At 43.5% G+C, this 21,213-nt stretch overlaps 4 protein-coding genes across 7 annotated transcripts in view; 1 reads left to right on the forward strand and 3 right to left on the reverse strand.

Annotated features, from left to right (window-relative positions):
- Positions 1-524, reverse strand: part of shank3b (SH3 and multiple ankyrin repeat domains 3b) — a 48,686-nt gene extending 48,162 nt beyond the window's left edge. For all 4 annotated transcript variants that reach the window (XM_026361174.1, XM_026361171.1, XM_026361172.1 and 1 more), the window contains exon 1: positions 417-524. The gene's annotated coding sequence lies outside the window, so the exon portion shown is untranslated. The remainder of the gene's footprint in view (positions 1-416) is intronic.
- Positions 525-3,914: 3,390 nt separating this feature from the next.
- On the forward strand, positions 3,915-10,189 carry LOC113164728 (bestrophin-3). Its single transcript, XM_026364163.1, has 14 exons — positions 3,915-4,188; positions 4,325-4,487; positions 4,771-4,865; positions 5,797-5,884; positions 5,991-6,136; positions 6,694-6,848; positions 7,390-7,467; positions 7,802-7,954; positions 8,125-8,205; positions 8,646-8,797; positions 8,882-8,972; positions 9,190-9,308; positions 9,419-9,664; positions 9,768-10,189. Exons 2-14 carry the CDS (start codon positions 4,336-4,338, stop codon positions 10,150-10,152), a joined length of 1,941 nt encoding a protein of 646 aa, XP_026219948.1. The 5' UTR covers positions 3,915-4,188; positions 4,325-4,335; the 3' UTR covers positions 10,153-10,189.
- A 605-nt stretch (positions 10,190-10,794) lies between these two features.
- nots (nothepsin) lies at positions 10,795-14,449 on the reverse strand. The gene is made up of 9 exons (XM_026364164.1): positions 14,040-14,449; positions 13,566-13,746; positions 13,105-13,222; positions 12,860-12,978; positions 12,322-12,521; positions 11,634-11,759; positions 11,327-11,471; positions 11,106-11,204; positions 10,795-10,998 (listed from the first exon to the last, which is right to left on the reverse strand). The coding sequence occupies exons 1-9, from the start codon at positions 14,093-14,095 to the stop codon at positions 10,822-10,824; spliced, it is 1,221 nt and encodes a 406-aa protein (XP_026219949.1). The 5' UTR covers positions 14,096-14,449; the 3' UTR covers positions 10,795-10,821.
- A 430-nt stretch (positions 14,450-14,879) lies between these two features.
- cct2 (chaperonin containing TCP1, subunit 2 (beta)) lies at positions 14,880-20,838 on the reverse strand. Its single transcript, XM_026364318.1, has 16 exons — positions 20,739-20,838; positions 19,583-19,657; positions 19,431-19,496; positions 18,369-18,480; positions 18,082-18,158; positions 17,869-17,981; positions 17,573-17,775; positions 17,385-17,485; positions 17,043-17,170; positions 16,728-16,831; positions 16,402-16,521; positions 16,187-16,315; positions 15,851-15,954; positions 15,640-15,739; positions 15,343-15,484; positions 14,880-15,252 (listed from the first exon to the last, which is right to left on the reverse strand). Exons 1-16 carry the CDS (start codon positions 20,739-20,741, stop codon positions 15,222-15,224), a joined length of 1,608 nt encoding a protein of 535 aa, XP_026220103.1. The 5' UTR covers positions 20,742-20,838; the 3' UTR covers positions 14,880-15,221.
- Positions 20,839-21,213: the final 375 nt, after the last annotated feature.

Consider the following 21,213-nt stretch of genomic DNA (forward strand, 5'->3'; position numbering starts at 1 on the left):
GAAGTGATGCCGGTAACGACGCGTCCAACAAGTAGGAAATTAAATCAGGTAAACTTAAAGTGCTTGAAAAGACTTCTGCATCCTTTACAACGCCGCCTGCTGACGAGGAGCGTGTAATTTTATTAAAAGCCTCAGAACAGGATATGAACTCATTTAGTTTGTTATATAGTCTATGCTGAATATTTTAACTGAGTCAGTTTCTGTGTGTTTTCATCTCCTGTGGGGAAACTCTGTTTTTCACATGAATTTAATTTGCCACAACAAATTCCCTGAAATCGCTCGTGTGTGGCAGCTCAGAACAAATCTGAACATGAAATGTGTGTACGTATGTTTCTGAGTGTGTATGTTCAGGTGTGTGTGTGTGTGTGTGTGTGTGTGTGTGTGTGTGTGTGTGTGTGTGTGTGTGTTTGAATGACCTCCAGTTCCATGTAGTTTCCCAGCCCCTCCACTGTGTCCAGGTGAACTCTGGTCTGACCAACCAGAAACAGCCGCCGCTCCTTCCTCACCTCACCTTTAATGCCAAGAGCGTCTGACAGCACAGTCTGCACACGTGCACACACACACACACACAATTAATAACATAAGACGACCACCAGCGTCCCTGCAGAAACACACAGATCGGTGCTTTACCCGGAGACTTTGTGGGTCGTTGGTTGGACTAATGGAGTAACGAGACAGTTTGGGTCCGTCTGTGTCTGGACGCTCGTAGAAGATCAGCTGACCTGAGCCGTTCTAACAAACAAAACACAAGCAAACAAAACAAATCAATAATCTGCTTTAGACATGGATTCATTTGAGCAATTAATCTATTATTTAATATTTTTCTTTTTTTTATTAATGTTTTCTGTTTTGTTTTTTTTTTCTTTTTTTTTGTGGATTTTTTAAATTTGATTAATATTGTTTTATTAATTTATCTACAACACAAACAGGAAACCATCATCATATGAGGGAAACATGGAAGCAGATTAGGGATGTACTCACTCTGTGTACAACACACAGTACAATTACACACAGTACTCTACGTACCATGAAGTCTCGCAGCTTCAGTCTTCCTTGGCTGCAGTTGAAGAACGTGTCACGCTGCCTGATGATCGTGCCCTCTGATTGGCTGAGCTGGGCCGCCATCTCTGAGAAATGTGGCAGGTCGCTCACTTTTGCTTTAATCTCCACGTTGGATGGCATGACTCTACTGAGCATGTGCAGAACACAGGAGGTACAGGTAGTCAACACAGGTTTTTTTTTTTTAAAATAAACTTCAGGTGACAACTTATTTTTAATTATTAGTTTTAATCATTTCAGTTAAAAATGTGTATTAGTATGTCTTGAATACATTTTACAGACATCAGCCCAGGTTACAGCTAATAATATATTTCTAGATATGTGCAGCTGACACCAACCTTTTTTGTTTTAAATCTGTTCAAACCTGACACTGAGGAAACCACGTCTGATGATGATGTCTGTGATGCCAATATTGGATATATTATGGTATTTATGTATAAAGCCAAACTAAAACCCCTATAATCAACTTGACTAAGCAGAAAACACCATGGTTCCCTGCTCAGTTGTGCATGATTTCACTACAGATTTGCTTGTTTGCAGATAATCAGGTTTGTGCAGCAGTGTTAAATAATTAGTTGGTGTGTGCTACAGGTGGAGATACAGGTGTGGATCCAGCAGATATTTAAGAACTAGGAAGAAAACAAAGAGCTCTTTGTGCATTATTTAAGTCTGAAAGATGTTCGACACCAGATGAAACCAGCTGCTGTGATACTGAGCGACCTGTTTCCATGTCACATTATTAAATGGGGTTGGAGTTTGTAAAACGCTTAAGGTCAATTACAAACACAAATCATTACTGTGAAGATTAACCTGTCAGATAACGGTCAGATCTCTTTTAACCGTCTGGGTGATGAAATTGAACATTTAGTCAAGTTAATGATAAATAAGACTTTTAACTAGTGGAGACTCTGTTTCCAAACCTAAACAGCGGCTGGTTAGTGTAGTGGTACCATCACTGCCTCCCATGTGGGAGACTGGGGTCCAAATCCCAGCTGTGGTCCCCCACCAGTAGGGGTCCTTCGGCCAGACCTCCTCACGCTGCCCTGCCTACCGATGTCCTGATGTATGTAAGTCGCTTTGGATAAAAGCGTCTGCTAAATGACTAAATGTAAATGTAAAGCTGCCATGGATAAAAAACACACCAGTCTCAACCTCAGGAAATTAATTAAAATCTTAATTCAAACGAGAAACAGACTGGGTTTTCTTCGACATTGTTATAAAAGCCTGTGGATTCTTTAAGTATCGTACAAGTTTTCCACGACCTTTTATTTCAATCAGCTGCTTTAGAGCATGTTTGCTAACACACTCGGACGTTAGCTAGCTAACAGCCACCGTTAGCCCGCAGCTAGCAGCTGATAAACGGTGTAAAAACCCGATAAACAGATAAATAAAGAAATGTTACAGCTACAACGTGTTCAAATTAAACTTTGTCGTCCTACCTGCTCTCGGTGTTTCCGCTGCAGTCTGTGTGTCAACACTTAAGTTAACCGCGTTACGCTCCCTCCGGGGCGGAGCAACGGTCGCCGGAGACCAGCCGGCAGCTCACGGAGGGAGCCGGGAGGAGGCTGTCCGCTGACCGGGGAGCAGCGCTGAGGCCCCGGGGAGCAGCGCTGAGGCCCCGGGGAGCAGCGCTGAGGCCCCGGGGAGCAGCGCTGAGGCCCCGGGGAGCAGCGCTGAGGCCCCGGGGAGACTCCTGGAGGAGACTGTCCGCCTCCATTCAGCGGAGACGATCAGGATGTATCACTCTGTGCAACTTTCCGAAGACAGTTCACCCACACAGAAGGAGAGGACGTGAAGACATCTCACTCTGCTTCATTTCGGATTTAGTGGTTTGTGGGTCACAGTCTGATCCAGATTTGGAGCTTTTATCTTTATCAGCTTCACTGGTTTTAAATTAACAGGTGCTTCTTGTCAAAAGTGGAATTTCTTAATATTTTTAAAGCCATCAGTTTTGTAGTGTTGTGAATAAAAGAATCAGCAGCATCACGTCAACACTTCCAGAGATTAAGACACACAACATCAACTGTTGTACTGAGACAAACACAAGGAATAAACCAGAGAAAACAGCACTTTGAAATTTTATTTGTGTCTTTCAGAAGGTGAACAGGTATCTGCATGTGACCCCCCCACAGTGAAGCATGTAGGAGGTGTGATGGTGTAGGAGTCTCCATGTTGAGACTGCACAAATAAAGCAGAGAAATGATCCCATCTAGTTTGTATTTAGTGGAACCATGAGTTGTTTTTCCACAGGACAATAGTCCATAACAGACCTGGACCCAGGTGAGACGGTGTGAGACCAGCTGGACCCACATGTGGAATCTCCCCCAGTCCTGTTAAAAACAATCCATGTGACTAAAGAACTGCACGTCCTTATTATTAATATGCAAAGTTTAAGATAATAGAAACAAAGTAAACACTGCAAATAAAACATAAGAAAGAAAAAAATGTTATTAAGAAAAACGTTCCTCACCACAGAGTAGAAATATTCAATTACAAGTAAAAAACAATACAAATATGCTGAGAGTCCCAAAAGGAAGAGTACTTATTAAGCACAATGACATCACCACTTAATTACAGCTGATGCATCCACAACAATACAACAACACTTATTGTTTGCTTATATTTCTTAGGTGTTTATATTTAGTTACAGTAAAACTGAGGAATCCACGTCGTACAGTCAATACAGTGAACAGTAAATAAAATGGATATAACCTAATATTATTACCTCCACATTGTACCTAACTACAGTACTAGAGTAAATAGTTCCTTCCAGCTCTGCTGTTGTGACATCACGGTGTCAGCAACAGTGTTCCTGTTTATAAAGGTTTACCTCTGCAGCTCTCGGTGCCAACACACACAGCTGAAGCACGACTGCATTTAGCTCAGCGGCTCATCGGCGTGACTCTGTGTGTGTGTGTGTGTGTGTGTGTGTGTGTGTGTGTGTGTTAACATTACTGGGCGACTGGACAGCATCATGGTGGAGAGAAAGAGTGAGTGAGAGAGGAGAGAAGAGGAGCGGGGGCAGTGTTCAGCAGTGTTCAGCCGGCATTAACACAAACAAAACAGGAAAGAAAATAGCCTGATGAAAAACCCAGCGAAGGCAGATCCAGGACTCGTGTGAGTTTTTATGTGAGTAAAATAACAACGATGATCATTTAGAACAGTCCTAATGTTGTGTTAATGATCCAGTTTGTGAGACTACTGGGACGGTCAGCTGCCTTCAGGTCCTCCTGTGTCTCTCTGTCTGTCTGTGTCTGACTCTCAGGTTGTCTCAGGATGACCGTCACCTATTCCAGCAAAGTAGCCAACGCCACCTTCTTCAGTTTTCACCGACTGCTGCTGCGCTGGAAGGGAAGCATTTACAAGCTGCTGTATCGAGAGTTCACCCTGTTCGTTGTGCTTTACACTGTCCTCAGCGTCATGTACAGGTCACACACCTTAACACACACCTTAACACCTTTTATATTTGTGGTCTTGAAAACCCTTGAAACAGTTTTACATATATACATATTTGTGCTGGACTTCACTCTCAGTGTTGACAGGATGATCTTTATTTTAAAAGTACTTCAGGAACAAGAGGTTGAAGCCAAGTGAGAGATACATCGTTGAAGATAATAATAATAATAATAACCTGTTGAAAGTACTGCATCACACATAGCTCAGAAAGCTTCTGATTGGCTTTAAGCTGACACGTCTGTGTTCTCCATCCAGGCTGATCCTCTCTAATTATCAGAAGAGGCTGTTTGAGAAACTCTCCATCTACTGTGACAGATACGCTGAGCAGATCCCCGTCACCTTCGTCCTCGGTACGTCTCAACATTTACCAACAAACCTCACTTAGACAGGACCAGTATCAGCCGCACACAAAACCTCAGGCTGGTCAGAGGGGGTTCCTCTGAGAAGGTGCTGATGAGTTGTCAGAGCTCTGGACCTGATGCCCACAGAGACTCGTATCCTAGCAGACTGTGGGGACGTTTAGTGAAGTTCTGCTGTTAAGGTTTGGCTGCGAAGATCACAACTTCTAGTTTTGGAGGGACGGGTGGAAAAGGTGGAGTCACACTCATCGAGCATCAATATGAACATAGAACTTTATTCTGAACTTTAACCTTTAATCTTTTGAAGTGAACAGTAAAAAGATAATTAGTCTTTGATCCTTCTACATATGTGTCTGTATGAAATTACTATAAAAACAAACTCGAATCATTAAAGGTTCATAAAATAGAAACAAAATAAAACTAGAATTTAACGTTAGCTCTGATTTCTGCCCGAGGAGGAGAGAGCTTCAGCAGACAGACGGGGTGTTTGGTTGCCTCATTAGCAGACTGCTAATGGAAACGGATCATTAACGAGAAGAGAAGAGCTAAAAGCAGGATGAGTGTTTTCCATCCTGGATGTTACTGTGCTGTAGTTTGATCACAGTCCGTCTCATGTTCCCTCAGTGTTTCCTTAAAATTAGAAATAAAATAACTTCAAACTTGATGAATAATTACATGATGATGTGAACATGTTAACACCTGTAAACAAGGTCTGAATTCACACAGTCAGAATAAACTTCAGACATGGACGTAGGTTTAAAGGAACAGTTCAGCATTTTCATCCATGAACTTATCTGTTCAGACACCACCAGTGTCAAAGGTCACTTTTGGTTCCTGCAGCGTCTAATCAGGTTTTATTTATTGAGATTTATTTTATCAGTTTAGGGGGAAACTCTTTCTCATGCTGTGTGTTGTGTTTCAGGTTTTTATGTGACTCTGGTGGTGAATCGATGGTGGAATCAGTTTGTGAACCTGCCGTGGCCTGACAGACTCATGTTCCACATCTCCAGGTACATTAACAGTTCAATGAAGCAGAACTGAGAGATAAAAAATACATTTTAAAGAAATGGCAGGAACATCGGTTTCATGTCTTCATCTCTTCATGTCTTCGTTCAGCTGTGTTCAGGGTAAAGATGAATATGGCCGCCTGCTGCGCAGGACGCTGGTTCGTTATGTTAATCTGACATCGCTCCTCATCTTCCGCTCCGTCAGCACCGCTGTCTGCAAACGATTCCCGACCATGGACCACGTGGTTGAGGCAGGTCAGGGTCTTGATTCAGTCCTTTTGTGTCTGTGGGATCATCTGTTTGTTTATTGTTTGTCTTTTGTCTTTTAAAGAACAATTTTCACATGTTTGTGGTTCCTTGGTTTGTGTAGTACTCCTGTCCATATTTTTGCTTTCTATGTCTCTGTGGAGTCTTTCTGTCTTTGTCTTTTGTTGTCTTTGTGCCTCCAAAAAGACAGAAAACCAGAGGGTTTTCTGTCTTTTTGTGTTTCCTCTTTGCTAAAACGTCCAGTCCAGTTTTACAGTTGTGAGTTTTTCTCATGTGTACATGAACCGTCCACACTGTGACTCGGAGTCTGACCTGCAGGAATAACAGTCAGACAGAGTTCAGCTGTGTCTCTTCCTTCCTGTAAGTGGCTGATGTGACCCCCGGGGACCGGCTCATTAGATCCAGAGACCAGAGACGACATGATGTTGTTTGTTTCAAACTTGTTGTGTTGTAAACTGAGAATAGTCCAACAGTCCCAGTGATAACCTGTGTGTCAGCACGGATGTGAGGACAATGTAAAGACGCTGTTTTATGTCCATGTGTAGGTTTTATGACTCCAGAGGAGAGGAAGGTGTACGACAACATCCGTTCTCCTCACCTGAAGTACTGGATTCCTGCAGTCTGGTTCTGCAACCTGGCGTCTAAAGCTCGGCAGGAAGGCCGCATCCAGGACAGCATGGACCTGCAGAACATTCTCAATGTGACACATTGGACTGCACTCAGTATTTTAGATTCTGTGTAAAACATGAATGTGTAGATTTTACAGGAGGCAAAATCAGGTTCGAAGTTACGAGACAGAAAAGAATCTTTAATCTCACCTCTGTTTGACCTTGTTTCCTTTCTTTGGCCTGAGAGTTAACACTTCTCCCAAACGATGAGACACACACAGACTTATGAAACTTGTTGTTCGGCTCAGTCACAGCGGTGTAACTGAGCCGACTCGAGCTGCTTTGGGCTTCAAGTGCTGCTTTAATGTGACATTAGTGCAAAAGCTTTTTTCTGTTAGAGAGGAAAATGGCTTGTAAGCACTCAGCACACACACCGCCTCCATTTCAGAGCCTGATTAGTGTTAGTCTGTGACCACATAAACCAGACATGTAGGTAATGTGACTCCCTGCTTCTTCCCAGGAGGGTGCTGAGATTCATTTTCCAATCAGCCTGTTGAGTTGCAGAAATCTGGGGTTGGCAGCTGGTGCCGACCTGACAATCTTATTGAATTTCAGTCTCTTCTTTCTCTGCAGGAGATGAATCGGTTCAGGACATGGTGTGCAACTCTTTTTGGCTATGACTGGGTTGGAATCCCACTGGTGTACACACAGGTCTGTCTTTTACACAGCGGATGTAGCTCATCTAATCACATCAGTGATCATCTGTGAAAGTGAATCAGAGTTCCGAATCTTCTCTGCACTAAGAGGGGGTGGGGGGGCGACAGAATACTCTCTCCTGAAGGAGTAAAAAACGTGAAACAGAGAAGATCCTGATCCTGTTGGCAGGACAACATGGACTAGTGAAGCTGTTTCTGTCTTTGAATATTAAGATGAGTGTTTCTAACAGACTAGTGATGTGATGTTTGGGGGGGGGGGGCATCTTTAACTGTGTGAACTTGTATAAAGATGCTCTAAGAATAACGTCTGATTGATTGATTGATTTCAGGTCGTCACTCTTGCCGTCTACACCTTTTTCTTCGCTTGTCTGATTGGTCGTCAGTTCCTTGACCCCAGCCGCGGCTACCAAGGTCACGACCTCGACCTTTATGTCCCCATCTTCACCCTTCTGCAGTTCTTCTTCTACGCTGGCTGGCTGAAGGTGCGCATGTCTTTAGTGGTGTAAAGTGACCATTTACTCTACTGTAGTACTGACTTAAGTACAATTTAAGGTACTTTACTTGAGTATTTCTGTTTCAGTATTTGGTTTATTTCTTTTTTCTCTACCATTTACTCCATTTATGTCACAGCGTTCTGTTCCTGTGTTGTCAGGTAGCAGAGCAGCTCATCAATCCGTTTGGAGAGGACGATGACGACTTTGAAGCTAACTGGATCATCGACAGGAACCTTCAGGTCTGCAGATCCATTTGTCTTCTGGAAGTCAGACAGGACTTGAGCTGCACACGAGCCTCTCATGAGTGACCTAATTTCTATGACAGCAATGTTCTAAGAATATACGCAGGAACAGTTCTCATCTTACATCTTATTTTTAAATCATACCAGAAGCAGAGCACGGGGTGTGATGTGACTCTGATTGTTGCTCATAAGTAGTTAATAGGTAGGATGCATAGAAAGTTGCCACCAATCAGAGAGCAGCAATGGATTAAAACTATTTAACTAACTGTCTGTTTATTAGCAGACAGGGCGTCACTTATATTCTTCCTGTACAGTAATTCTACTACTTTACTAGGACAACAACAACATGAGTCTCTCAGTGTTTGGTACTTTAGTACAGCGTCAGCGACATTGATAGCATGTCATTGTCTTTACTTCCTGTTCACCTGTCCGTCCAGGTGTCTCTGCTGGCTGTAGATGAAATGCACATGAATCTGCCTCATATGACCAAAGACATGTACTGGAACGACTGTGACGCACGGCCGCCGTACACACTGGCTGCTGCAGACTACTGCATCCCTTCATTCCTCGGCTCCACCACCGACATGGGGTCAACAGACAGAATTATGTTCAACACATAAAAGGGTGATTAACAAGCTGAGCGTGTTTTACAGTCTGGTCTTGTATCTTCCAGACTATCTGACATCCTCCAGTCTGATGAGATTGACATTTTCGAGAATCATCCGCGACCACATGAGCCTGTCATGGTGCGACGGCAAGAATCGGTAATGATGTGTTTTTACAGTCACAACTATTAAAGATGATATCTCAAAATCTACTGAACAGATTTCACTGACATTTGATGATCTTTCAGAATAAAAGCCATTTAAAGTTTTTGCACATTTTTACAACCAATTTTTCTTTAAAAGACACAAAATAATAGTTGAAATATAAATGTATAATACATATATATATTTAAAATCCTTTTTTTAAATGTTGTAGGTTTTGGGTCGAGTCCGTCGGCTACTGAGCGTTCAGGAACCTCTTGACCTTCGACCTCCACAGCCCATCTTAAAACGACACAGCAGTGATGCCACAGGGAGCTTCTTCCCAGATTTCAGGTCCAACATCAGTTCCTTTCTCTGTCACAACCTTTTGTATCAGTTGCTCAAATCTCTGATAACGAAATGATCTTAAATGTTTAAGTTTATGATCCATTTGTTGCGTTCAGGGTCAATCCAGGTCCTGGAGACATGCCGCCTCCTTCCATGGACACCTTGTTCACCTTAAGGGAAGTGAACAGCAACCCTCCCTCCCCTGATAGTTCACCGTCAGCTGTTTTCCCCCGGCTCGTCGTCAGCCCTCCACTCATCAGTGATGTCAGTGGGGATTCTTCTGACGCTTGTAAAGCAGCAAAACCTCAGAACGGGCTGGATCCTTCTCCCACAGAGGAGGCACCAGGCTTGGAAAGTGGCAGGTGATGTTTTCATGTTTCCACTCAGTGTTTGTTGAGCTGTTAGATTCTGGATCTGTAGCCGCCCTCTTTGTTAATGTACTTGTGTGATTCTCTGTTACTACAGGACCAGCTTCTCTGTGTGTTGTTCTCCGACTCAAATGGGACCGAAGGAGTTTCGCTGGACCACAGTCAATACCCAGAATGGCCCAACCCGGCCACGGAGGCGCCAGTTCTCCCTCCAGTTCTCCAGGCAGACGTCGAAGGCCTCAGTACGCAGCCTCCCAAGCCCCAAGGCTCTGGGGAGACGGAGACGAGGCCTAGTTCGATTCCAATCCCGAAGATCACCGAGTGCAGCTACTGACACTCTGCAGCTCCCCGACTCGGAGTACGACCATGAATTCCAGGGTATAGCAGGGAACGAGGATGAGGAGAAAGAAGCAAACAGCACCACAACACACGAAGAGGCTGAAAACACCAATCCTCAATCACAGAGTTTAGAGAAGAAATGAGAACCAGTCACGTTGTAAATGAAGATTCACACTCAGACCAAACAGCAACATCGAAGAGAACGACTCCAACTCATTTAGTTTAGTTGAATCAGGAAATAATTTGAAAACTGGACACATCAGCACCCGAAGGAGGGTTTTACCTCACATCACCAATAAGAAGAGAAGGAAAGGAAATAAAGATCAAAACATGCACCAACCATCACCATGACTGTAAACATGCCTTAATATTTTCTCAATGCACATTATACATCATGAAACGAACTACTGAAGCTGGAGCTGTGGTGGAAAATGTGCTGACTTTGTGTTTCCCGAAAACAAAATTGGGAGTCGAGCAAAGACTGAGTCAAAGACTGATCAGTGCAGGTTCGACCAACTGCTGCTCAGCATCATGTGACGACTGTATATTTAGTTTGTAAATGTAATTGACATGATGAATATACATCTGTTGCTGCTCCTGACTCAACAAAACAAGTACTTTTATGTGAACTGTTGATGAACTGTTGACTTCTGGATGTGTAACAGTACAAAACAGGTCAGAGAATCGTGGGTAGCTACTCACTAGTTGCTAACAGGTGCTATTTGTGATGGTGCCTTTGCAAGAATTACAAAGTACTCTTATTTTATTTTGGTGTATTTATTGACCACACACAGCTTCTGAAAAGCAGCAGGTCATTGTTCGGTTCTGTGCCTCGCAGGAGCAAAGCCGACACGGTCCTGTCCTCTGTCGAAAACGCTGTAGACCTGTCTCAGAAATACATCTCCAAGAATCCACAGAGGGCCCTCGTGGGAGACAATGTTCACAGCCTGGAAGCCGCTGAAACACATCTCCCTGTCTCCAAACATCTCCTGAGGACAGAGAGACAGTGCTGGACCATCGCTTGCATGTTACTGTATCAGATAAAAACGTTCTTTTGAGCTGTTTGTCCTCCTACACAGAGAAAGAGTGGGTTTACCTTCCTAACGTAGTGTTCAGCAGTCAGTGAGTACTCTGTTCCTCCCAGTACAAAAGTCACATGAGGCAAACTGGACAACCGGACACAGTCGACAAGAAACTGAAACACACACAAAGGTAAAGTCGGAATGCCAACTGTCCACCAACAGCATCTGAACGTATCTCATCTGTTTCTGTCGGTTCTTTTAGTTTGATCTAGTACTCATGGGATTTTCTTTGAACCTCTCCAGTGTTGGTTGGTGTGGCTCCAATATGCTGCTGCAGGATGAGGATGTCATTGGTCGGCCCAGTGATGAGGGAGGTTCCTGTATCGACAATCGCCTGGCAGCCTCGAGGACAGAACAGCCTCTCACCCTGCACCGCCACACTGGATCATAGATCACAACTTCAATGTTTTGGAAGACTCGACCTACTTCTGTTATAGTAATCATGTGGTGCCGCTGCCATCTAGTGGCTGCTGCACGTACTGCACACACCACATAATAAATATTAAGATTTAATGAATTCACCAATGACAACATTTAAAAACCTGTCCATCTCAATCTGCCAGTATCCCTTAGCAGTCACAGGAAGCCAGTTGATGGGTCCGTTGTATAGAGCTTCATCTGTTCCGCCCAGCAGCAGTTCCCCTTCCAGGCTGCCGTTACTTGTTTTTCTGTGGAAACAAAATGAAACATTTTATTTCACGACTGACTGATTGATTTCCCTCCAGCTCCTGTAAAACACTTTAGACCAAGAGTCTCAGCCTCCTGCGGCACGTGGTCCGAGACTGATCTGTCAGACTTTCTTAAAATACTGAAACACCTTCTTGGAAACTACCCTGAAGATTCTGCCACCAGAAACCAAAGAACCTCTCGGACTTGTCTTGAAATACTTGACTTTACTACCGAAGCCAAGTTTGGTAAAAAAAACTTTTGGGTTCCCATGAAACATGTGTACCCCTCCCTTGGGTTTCCAAATGCACTCACTGGTTCACTGGATTCCCCCAAACCTCCCTGGAACCTTCTTAAACCATTAGAGATTCTTTGACTCTCCTGAAACACTAGCAAATACAGTATTTATTACCTGGAACCCACTGGGACCATGAGCCCCTTCCAAGCCTCTCCTGAACCCCCTAAAAATCTCTGTGGATCCTGACTCCTGAAGGACTTTGGACTGACTGACTGAATATGAGTCGCAGCAGTTTACATTGATTTTTTAAAGGAGTCAAGTCGAACCTGCTGAGGTAGAAAGAGAAAACTGGCTCGTCCACTAAATTCTGCGCCATCATGTTGTCAAACACCGGATTTCCAAGGATCTCTGCAAGCGCCGGGTATCCCATTCCCAGAACGCCGTCGAACCTCGCCATCACAAAGGTGGCCCCCGGCTCGTAGACCGACTCCCCGAACTCCTGGTTCAAAGCAGTCAGACCTGCAACCTAGAACAGAAGGCGACTAATTCCTGATGCAGGCAGGAACCTTTGTTACAGCTGAGATGACATTTCTGATTTGGACAGTTTTATGTCTCCAGGATGGTGCTGGTCCACGAATGAACCCTTCAGTGGATTATAATAAAATCCTTTTTCTTCATTCTTTATTACTACACTTTCTTCCTTTGATGACTCTTTTAAAACGAAGCTTTATGACCTTTTGATTTCTACCTTTCTGTGACACAGAGACAAACACACAGGGACAGAGATATGAAGTGTCTGCTGACATGTTGTGTCTTCATGTAATGATAACTCTGTAATGTGTCTTAATGTGGAACAGATCAGACCTTCAGTGTGTCTCTGGCCATGATTCCCAGCAGATTTCCTGATCCGTAGTGAATACCAAACATCCGACCATCATGATGAAATGAAGTTGATTCGAAAGCCCTGAAGTGTCTGTGTGAAGCTGTGGACACAGAGACAAAGAGACCTTGGACTTATCAGGAACACGCTCTTTGAAAGTCGGGTCGTCCTGACCCACAAACTCAAACACGGGGATGAGTTCAGTGTCGTTTGTGTTGTGTTGTGGTACCACAGGCCTGGCTGACGCAGTAGGACGACGGCACCCAGAGGTCGGCGGAGCCGGTGTCAAAAACCACAGAGAAGTTCTGCTCCGGAGTTCCCAAACTGATTTCACCGTAGTACTGAGCCTGAACACGATCAGACACACACACAGAGGAGGAACGGGAACAATGACCGAGGTCTGGTTCAACTTAGTGACACATCAGGAGTTAAAACAAACCCTCAGTCTGTCAACTACAGTCCTACTGCAGTACATAACGTGTACTAGTACAGAAGATACATAGAACATGTCTTTAATCAGTTTTATGCTTATTTAATTTAGTGGAAATGTAAGTTTTAATATTTATTCAGTTTTTTATTTTAAAGTCAAGCTGTGTACGACTGCTGTCGTACTTCAGTACACATCCTATCAGAGGATTGGGATTTGAACCAGCAACCTGTTCGCCTGATGCTCCGAGTTTTTGCTCTTACATCCATAAAGTTGTAGATTTTCTCACTGGAGCGTCCGAGTCTCAGTGAGCTGGTGCCGGGCGGGAAACACTGGGCGTAGCGCCGGTTGAACATGTCGGGGCGGTGGTGCTTCAGGAACTGGTCCAGGAGGCCGTGGGCTCGCAGCTGAGCACGAATCGAACGCACCCTCCTCAGAGGAACTCTGGTGTTAGATTTGAACCATTTGTTCAAAATATTTGCAACAATCAATAATGCAAACAGCTGCTTAGCTTAGCTTAGCTTAGCTTAGCATGAAGAAAATGTAAAATGAACCGGGTTCGGTTCTGTCCAGAGGTGAGAAATGTCAGATAAATTCATTATTACTGTAAAAGATAAATCACAGGTGTTTATACTGTATGTTCCTCAACCAGCCTTCATACACTTCTAATAAAATTAGAACAAAGAAGCCAAACAGGACTGGATTCATTCAAAGAGTTTTAAAAGATGTTTTTTTACCTGACTAAAGCCGAACTCGTCCAGAACAGCAGAACAACCAGCAGCAGCCTCCTCATGGTTTCTGTGAGTGAGTCGGTCAGACAGCGAGGAGTTTATCAGACTGTTTGTGAGCTGATAAGAACACAGAACACAGAACACAGAACACAGCAAGGACAGAAGACGTTCCCACCTCCAGGTCTTTACTCAGATTAATGCTCTAATGTCAGTTTTAATCTTCTATTTTAAACCTCAGTCTAATTTCTCCACATCAACTCTGAAGCAGCAAATACAAAACAGAGGTTCTTTCTACTAATCTTACAGTTTCTGATGGACTCATTCCTAAAAATACACTCTGACCTGGTCAAACAGCATCGAATCAGTGAAACTGACATTTTAAATTAGGTTAGTTTAGTTTACTCAGTTCAGTTTAAAGCAACAGGAACAAAGTTTAATACTACAATAAAAACCTTAAAGCTGAAGTTTGTTCTCAACATTTCTCGACTCCTTTTTTCCACCACACATCCTGTCAGGACGGAGGGACACACGCAGCCTGTGGTCTGTTCTCACTTGTTCAACTTTACGTTTATTTCTTCATCATGATACATTTTCATTTTGCTGGTGGAGTTTCAGATGTGTTTAGATTATTGATTCATGTTTGTCCCGTGAGCGAATCAGTGGCCTGGTTCAATAAAGGCCAATAAATAAATAAATAAAAGTCTCTCTGCCTACGAGAAGCTTTTGACAAACTCAAGTTGAGGTAAATAAAGAAGAATCCATTTAGAGACAGTTGCACACTGTTAAAAATAAAGATCAGTACATGTTTTTAAAGAGTCATCAAGTCAGAGAAGAGACGCGTGAAGCTACTGATCATTGGTTCATTTATTTCAGTAAACAAAACAAACAACGTTCAAACTTGCTTTCTAAGCCACATCGGCACCAACAGCTAACATTAGCATAACGAGCCTGCAGCCAGTGCTAATGATAGCATCACAACAACAGCAGCTACGATTAGCTTCTGTCCTGCTAGCATTAGCAAAGCCACTGCAGTCAGTCAGCTAGCGCTAGTGAGCTAGCCTGTGCAGTGCTTCCACAGTGAGATTAACAGAAAGAAAAACAGCGGAGCGTTCCTTTAATCTGAACTAAACAGAGGTGATAAATAACCAAGCTGATCCCTCCCCAGTTCATCTTCATGCTCCTCTTCCTCTAGCAGGGATGATGGTCGGGAACTCTCTTCCTACAACAACAAACAACAGACGTGTAAACAGGAGTCAACCGGACAAACCCATTCAAACCAGGATGTGATGATTCAGCACGGTCGACTGACCTGGGTGCAGCTTTGATGATGTCGTCGACTCTGAGGATCATCTCTGCAGCCTCGGACGCGCTCAGCAGCACCTGACGCTTCACCTGGAACGACTCTGTGATCCCCAGCTCCGACATGTTGCCCACTGTGCCCTCAGACATGTCTGCAGCAAAGACACACACACACCCCCCTCAGTGTTTGGACGCTATTTAACCAGCTTTCACATGTGAAGTCCGTTTTTGATGTCATCTCCATTAATCTCCATGTGAAAGCAGACATTAGCTACAGGTTGGTAATAACCCTGTAATGCAAACTCACTCAGTCCAAACGTCGTCTTGTTCTCCTGGTGTGCAGCTCTCAGCTGAGCCACCAGGTCTGCGCTGTCGTAGCCGGCGTTGTCAGCAATGATGGTCGGCAGCTGGACGAGGAAACAGCAGGAAAATGTTCATGAAAACCAGCAAACAGTCGACAGGAGTTAACATGAAAATGTACGGTATGGTCCTTTAAAGACAGACAGGCAGGTCCGTACCATCCTCAGAGCCTTAGCGAACGACTCCATGGCGACGGCCTCCTTCCCTGGCGTCCTGTTGGCCAGATCAGTCACCACTTTGGCCATCAGCATCTCGGAGCAGCCTGATGACGTGAGTCACACATACGGGGGATGATTAGTGCCACCAGCTCCTGAACCTTTTTACACTTTTTCAATTCCCAGATTTTACTTTTCAAGCTCGTGGTAAAAATCTACAGTATTTCTACAACAGTAGGTTTTTAAGGCTGACGAATACGAGCCTGCTGCTACTGAACTATCAGCATTGGTCAGTTCAGCTTGAACACGGTCTGACCCTCTATGCCAGCTTGTGTGTACCTCCTCCGTAGACGGTGCGTGGCTCCTTCACAGTCTGAGCTAACACACACAGAGCATCGTGCAGCGAACGCTCGGCCTCATCTAGAATCTGCTGAGTCGCTCCTCGCAGCACGATGGTGCACGCCTCACCTGAGGAGGAAGGTCGGAGGTTAAACAAGTCAAAGCCTGGTTGCAGATGCTCTCACGTGATACGACTGTGAGGTTTGTGTCCGTACCCATGGCGACTCCTGAGAAATGGATCAGCGTGTCCTCGCCGATCATCACCTCCTCGATCAGTTTGCAGTGACCGAGCTTCACCAGCTCAGGGTGGTCGAAGGTGGAGGTGATCTCTCCACCTAATGTCAAATAAATGTTGATATCAGACTTTTGTCCTTTATAAATATTAATACAATAAGAAATATATGCTACAAACTCAAAGATGCTTCACTCTCGTATCATTTTATCTGTGAACATTCAGGTTTTTCCCCTCTTTACATTTCTTTAGTTTGAAGTTACATATTTCAGTAAATAGGACTTTATTAAAATTTGTTTGTGTTCGTACCAGTGACCAGAGCGAGACGCTCAACTCCAGCGAAGTCGGCGTGTTCGATGGCCATGACTCCAGCCTGAGCAAACAGCTGCTCTGGGTAATTATAGATCAACTGTCTGTGGAGAGAGAGAACATTGGTTTTCTGAGTGAACAGCGTCACTCAGCGTCTCCTCATCACACCTGCAGTTCATCAGTTTCATCTGTGGATTTTAAGGACGGGTTCGACGGGCATTTAGATTTAAAACATCTATATCTAACCTCAGCTAATATTTAAACCCTGAAAACGGAGATAATAAACATCAACGAGCGAATCTTTTTAAAAAGCACCTGTTGATGAAGCAGTTGATCCCGTGCTTCAGGATGCGGTCGACTTTCTCCTTCATCTTCTCCTTCTCTGCGAGTTCGATCTCTGCCACCTTCGCCGTCGAGTCGACACGAACCCTGGAGCCGAAGATCTGACACAAACAGACACGGAGTCACTTCACAGTAGAAGACGAACAGAAACAGTGAAAACTGAAAACACCTGTAATATGAAATGAAACTATGACTGTTGACGTAGGAGTCATCGTCTCAATGATACATTCATGTCAAAAATCTTTTTTGCTCAGAACAAGCTGCAGCTGATGATGAATTGAAGCCACAGTTTGAGGACGAGGTTCGTCTTCGTACCTTGATCTTGTCTGTGTCCATGCCGGTGTTGGCGATCAGGATGTTGGCGTTCTCCAGCCGCTTCGGCTGATTCACTCCGATCTTCTTGTCCAACAGGAAACCTGTAGAAACACATCAGCCAATCAGAAACGAGAGCTCAGCCTGTACAGGTGGGGGGGTCAGTGGCTATGACGGCCTCGTGCCATCACCTTCATCCAGGTAGGAGTCTGTGAGGCTTCCTCCAAGCTTCTTGATGACGTGGATGGCCTCCAGGTTCCCGGAGCCCTTCAGCCTCATCACAGCGTTGACGGCCAGCTGGGCAAAATGATCTTTGTGGTGAGTCAGCAGTTTGGAGGACAGAGTGGTCCGGGAGATGTTCAGTAGGTCCTCCTGGAAACGAGCCGGGTCGTTGCTATGGAGACCGAGAGGACGACAGATGAGGCAAACGTACGTACGTCTCGACTGAGACATAAACGGCTCTGGTGTTTTTCAGCTCCAGTCTCACCTGTGGTCTGCAGCAGCCTCTCTCAGAGCCTCTCTGGCAGCCTGAGTCGCCTTCCTCCAGCCGGAGATGATGGTCTGTGGGTGAATCTTCTTGGCGATCAGCAGCTCCGCCTCCTGTAACCACAATAATGACGGTCAAAGAGCAGCCACGCAAAACCACACAACTCTGAACAAGTTATTGTCAAACAGTGAAAGAGGTTAGTTCAGTTTTTACCCTCAGCAGCTCGGCAGCCAGCACGGTGACGGAGGTCGTCCCGTCTCCAACCTCATCGTCCTGAACCTTTGACATGTCTGGAAACACAAACAGAATTAAACAACAGAGTTTCAGACAAAAGGCAAAAAGAAAATATTAAAAATGACTGAACTAATTTAAGATTTAAGATTTTACAGCCTTTAACTGAACGTTTAGCTGAACTGTTGATTTCCTGTTAATTAAATAGGAAACATTAACAAACTACCAGTGCTGCCAGTTTAACAGCAGATATTCACCAGTTTACTCACCAACCAGGACTTTAGCAGCAGGGTTGTCTACTCCGATTGCCTTCAGGATGGTCGCCCCGTCATTGGTCACCGTCACTGTAGCACCCTTTCCTCCACCCAGTAAGATCTTATCCTGTAAAAAATAAATGAAATTCTTTTTCTAAACCTGTTTTTTCTTAATCTTTAAAGTTCACAACACTGAAAACAGACGATAAAACATCTTTAAAGACAGAAAACCACCAAAACTTTTTACATATTTAAACTAAGTGACAGTTTAATGCGGCTTAAATCAGCTAAAGTGAGTTTTTGCTTTTAACGTGTTGGTTTCTTTCTTGCTTTTATCACACACCGTTTATCAGATCTGAACCCAGTTCTGAACCTGAATTGTTTGGTTTAAGAATTTAGTTTCAAATGTAACTTACTTTATTCAGTGTATTCAAAAACAATCTTCATTCTACTTTATTGACTGAATGTCTGTTTGGTAAATCTCTGATGTTTTGCTGCATGTTGCTCTGAACTGGTTGTTGATCTGCTGCAGGTCGCAGAATACGGGCGGGACGCTCAGACTGAGCTCTCGTCCTTCTAAATGAAGAAATATTTGTTGCATCTCCTACAAATGTCACATGTTACAGTCGTTTCTTTGACCTCAGAACGCTTAAACCGGTCGGCCACATTCGTTATTAACAACAACATCTCTGACTTATCACATTTGTTTACATCTGACTTTTTCTTTACTCGTGTTTGTGGACAGAAACGTCAACGAGAGATTCATTAAGGGATTCGTCAGGCTGCAGGTACCTACCACCTCAGAACCTGATATAAGAACCTATCTCTTATTTCAGGTCAAGAATCAATACCTGGCCTCTAATCCTGTTTCCAAAAAAGGTGGGACGCCGTGTAAAATGTGAGAGAAACCAGAATGCAAATAACTCAACGTCTAAATCTGACTGCAAACAAAGACGACACCTCAAATGTTGGAATTGAAAACTCTGTGAAAGCTGAACCTAAAGTTTTTATAGCTGCAAAACTTCAAATGAGGTTGTGTGGGGAAATCAAAAGAAAGTAGGTGGGAAATAGACATACCATCCCCTTCGGTCCCAGAGTGCTCTTCACCAGATCTCCGATAGCGATGGCGCCTACGAATGAGGACTGCAGAGAAAACACAAAGCACTTTATCTGAATCTACAAGAGGATGAGGTAAAAGAAAAACCTGAACCACAAATAAATGAACCCACTAGTCGTGCAGTTTCTGCTCTCTCTTCATCAGCTCCATGTTTAAAGATGTTGACAGGGGCCATCGATAAGGACGCCTGCAGAGAGACAATCAATGAATCCACAATTCCAGTCAGTCCCAGGTTCATCTTTAACATTACACAAGCTGTTGTTTATGTCTTACACTGTTTCTACAAACAAAATTATGAAATGAAAAACTTATTTAAAATGAGTTATTTTATAATACAAAATATCATAAAATGAAAATTAATTTGATCATTATTAGTATAGTACTAGTTTGATTATTGATTAAGCCATTTTTCAAACTGCATGAATTTCAATAACAAAACTGATTATCGTTTTATTCTTTTGGCATTTTGTTACTTTAAGACTGTATCTTCAGTTTATTTCGTTTTGTCCTCGTGTCAGTTTTGTTATCTATTTGAAAACGACTTGATTAATCTTAATGGATTCAAGTTAAATTATTAAAATTACATTATCGTCGCAGCACAGTGAGGAAAGGTTGCGATGATTTTTAGGCGTGGAGAGAACGACTTATTCCGAGCATCACTTGAATGCAGCAATAGCAGCGCCCCGCCCCTGACATCTTAGAAACCGCTAGAAGCTTCTTAGACAAATCAGACAGAAAAACATGAAAACCGTATAAAACTCCCGATATATGAGCCACTATATATGGAGAAGGGGATGCTGAGATGCAGGTTGAACCACGTTTCACTCAGCTTCTATTTAGTTTTATTCAGATTCAGACTGATTTGTTCCGGTGACAGCCACAAAGCCCCGATGACAAGCTAAACTCTCATGCTAACGGGTTAGCTTAAAAGAATGAGCGCAAACCGTGTCGAAGCTGAAACCAAGACCACCTTCAGCGTCTTACAGCTATATTAACAAACGTTAAGTGCAGGAGACACCACCAGACATTCGTGTGATGTTTAGAATAACTGCGTTGAAGAGGTTAGCATAGCCGTTAGCACATTCATAACGCCCATGTGCTTGCTCGCCGGTCAGCATCGCTAGCTGAGAGCTAAACAGACGCTACAAACAACCTAAACCACACATATAACCGTTTATCTGACTCTGTAGTCACATAAAGAACTGAAGCGCCTTAGTGGAAACATTTCTGTTGGTGTAGAAAACTATAAAATAAGAGCAAAAACTCACCATGATGTCTGTGGTTCAGGGCTGAAGCTGCGCACGCACACAGAAGAAGGACGGCCGACGGAGTGACGTAGTTACGTAATAACGTGATGCTGCGTTAAAGATAGATCACGGAAAACAGAGCGCTGACTCCGTGTGTTGTAAACGGCCCAGACTTTGTTTCACTGTCGTGTACTTTATGGATTACAAACCTAAATAAATCATTACTGTACTTAAAATGTGGCTATGAGGATATTTTGAAATTAGAGTTATAATAAATTAGTTTAACAGCGGAGTAGTTATTAGTTTAGATATTAGTAAACAAACATTTGTAGTTATTAATATAAAGAAAAGGACATATATCTACAGAGCAGACAGTCTAGGTTATTCATCTTCAGTTATTTCATAACTTACATGTTATCCTTTAGATTTAGAGTCCAGATAGAAGTCAGTTGTTCTTTTACTGGTACCAGTTTAATGAACTGTGAAGTCTGCATAC

Source organism: Anabas testudineus, chromosome 23, assembly GCF_900324465.2.
Source record: "Anabas testudineus chromosome 23, fAnaTes1.2, whole genome shotgun sequence".
Classification (NCBI taxonomy): Eukaryota; Metazoa; Chordata; class Actinopteri; order Anabantiformes; family Anabantidae; genus Anabas; species Anabas testudineus.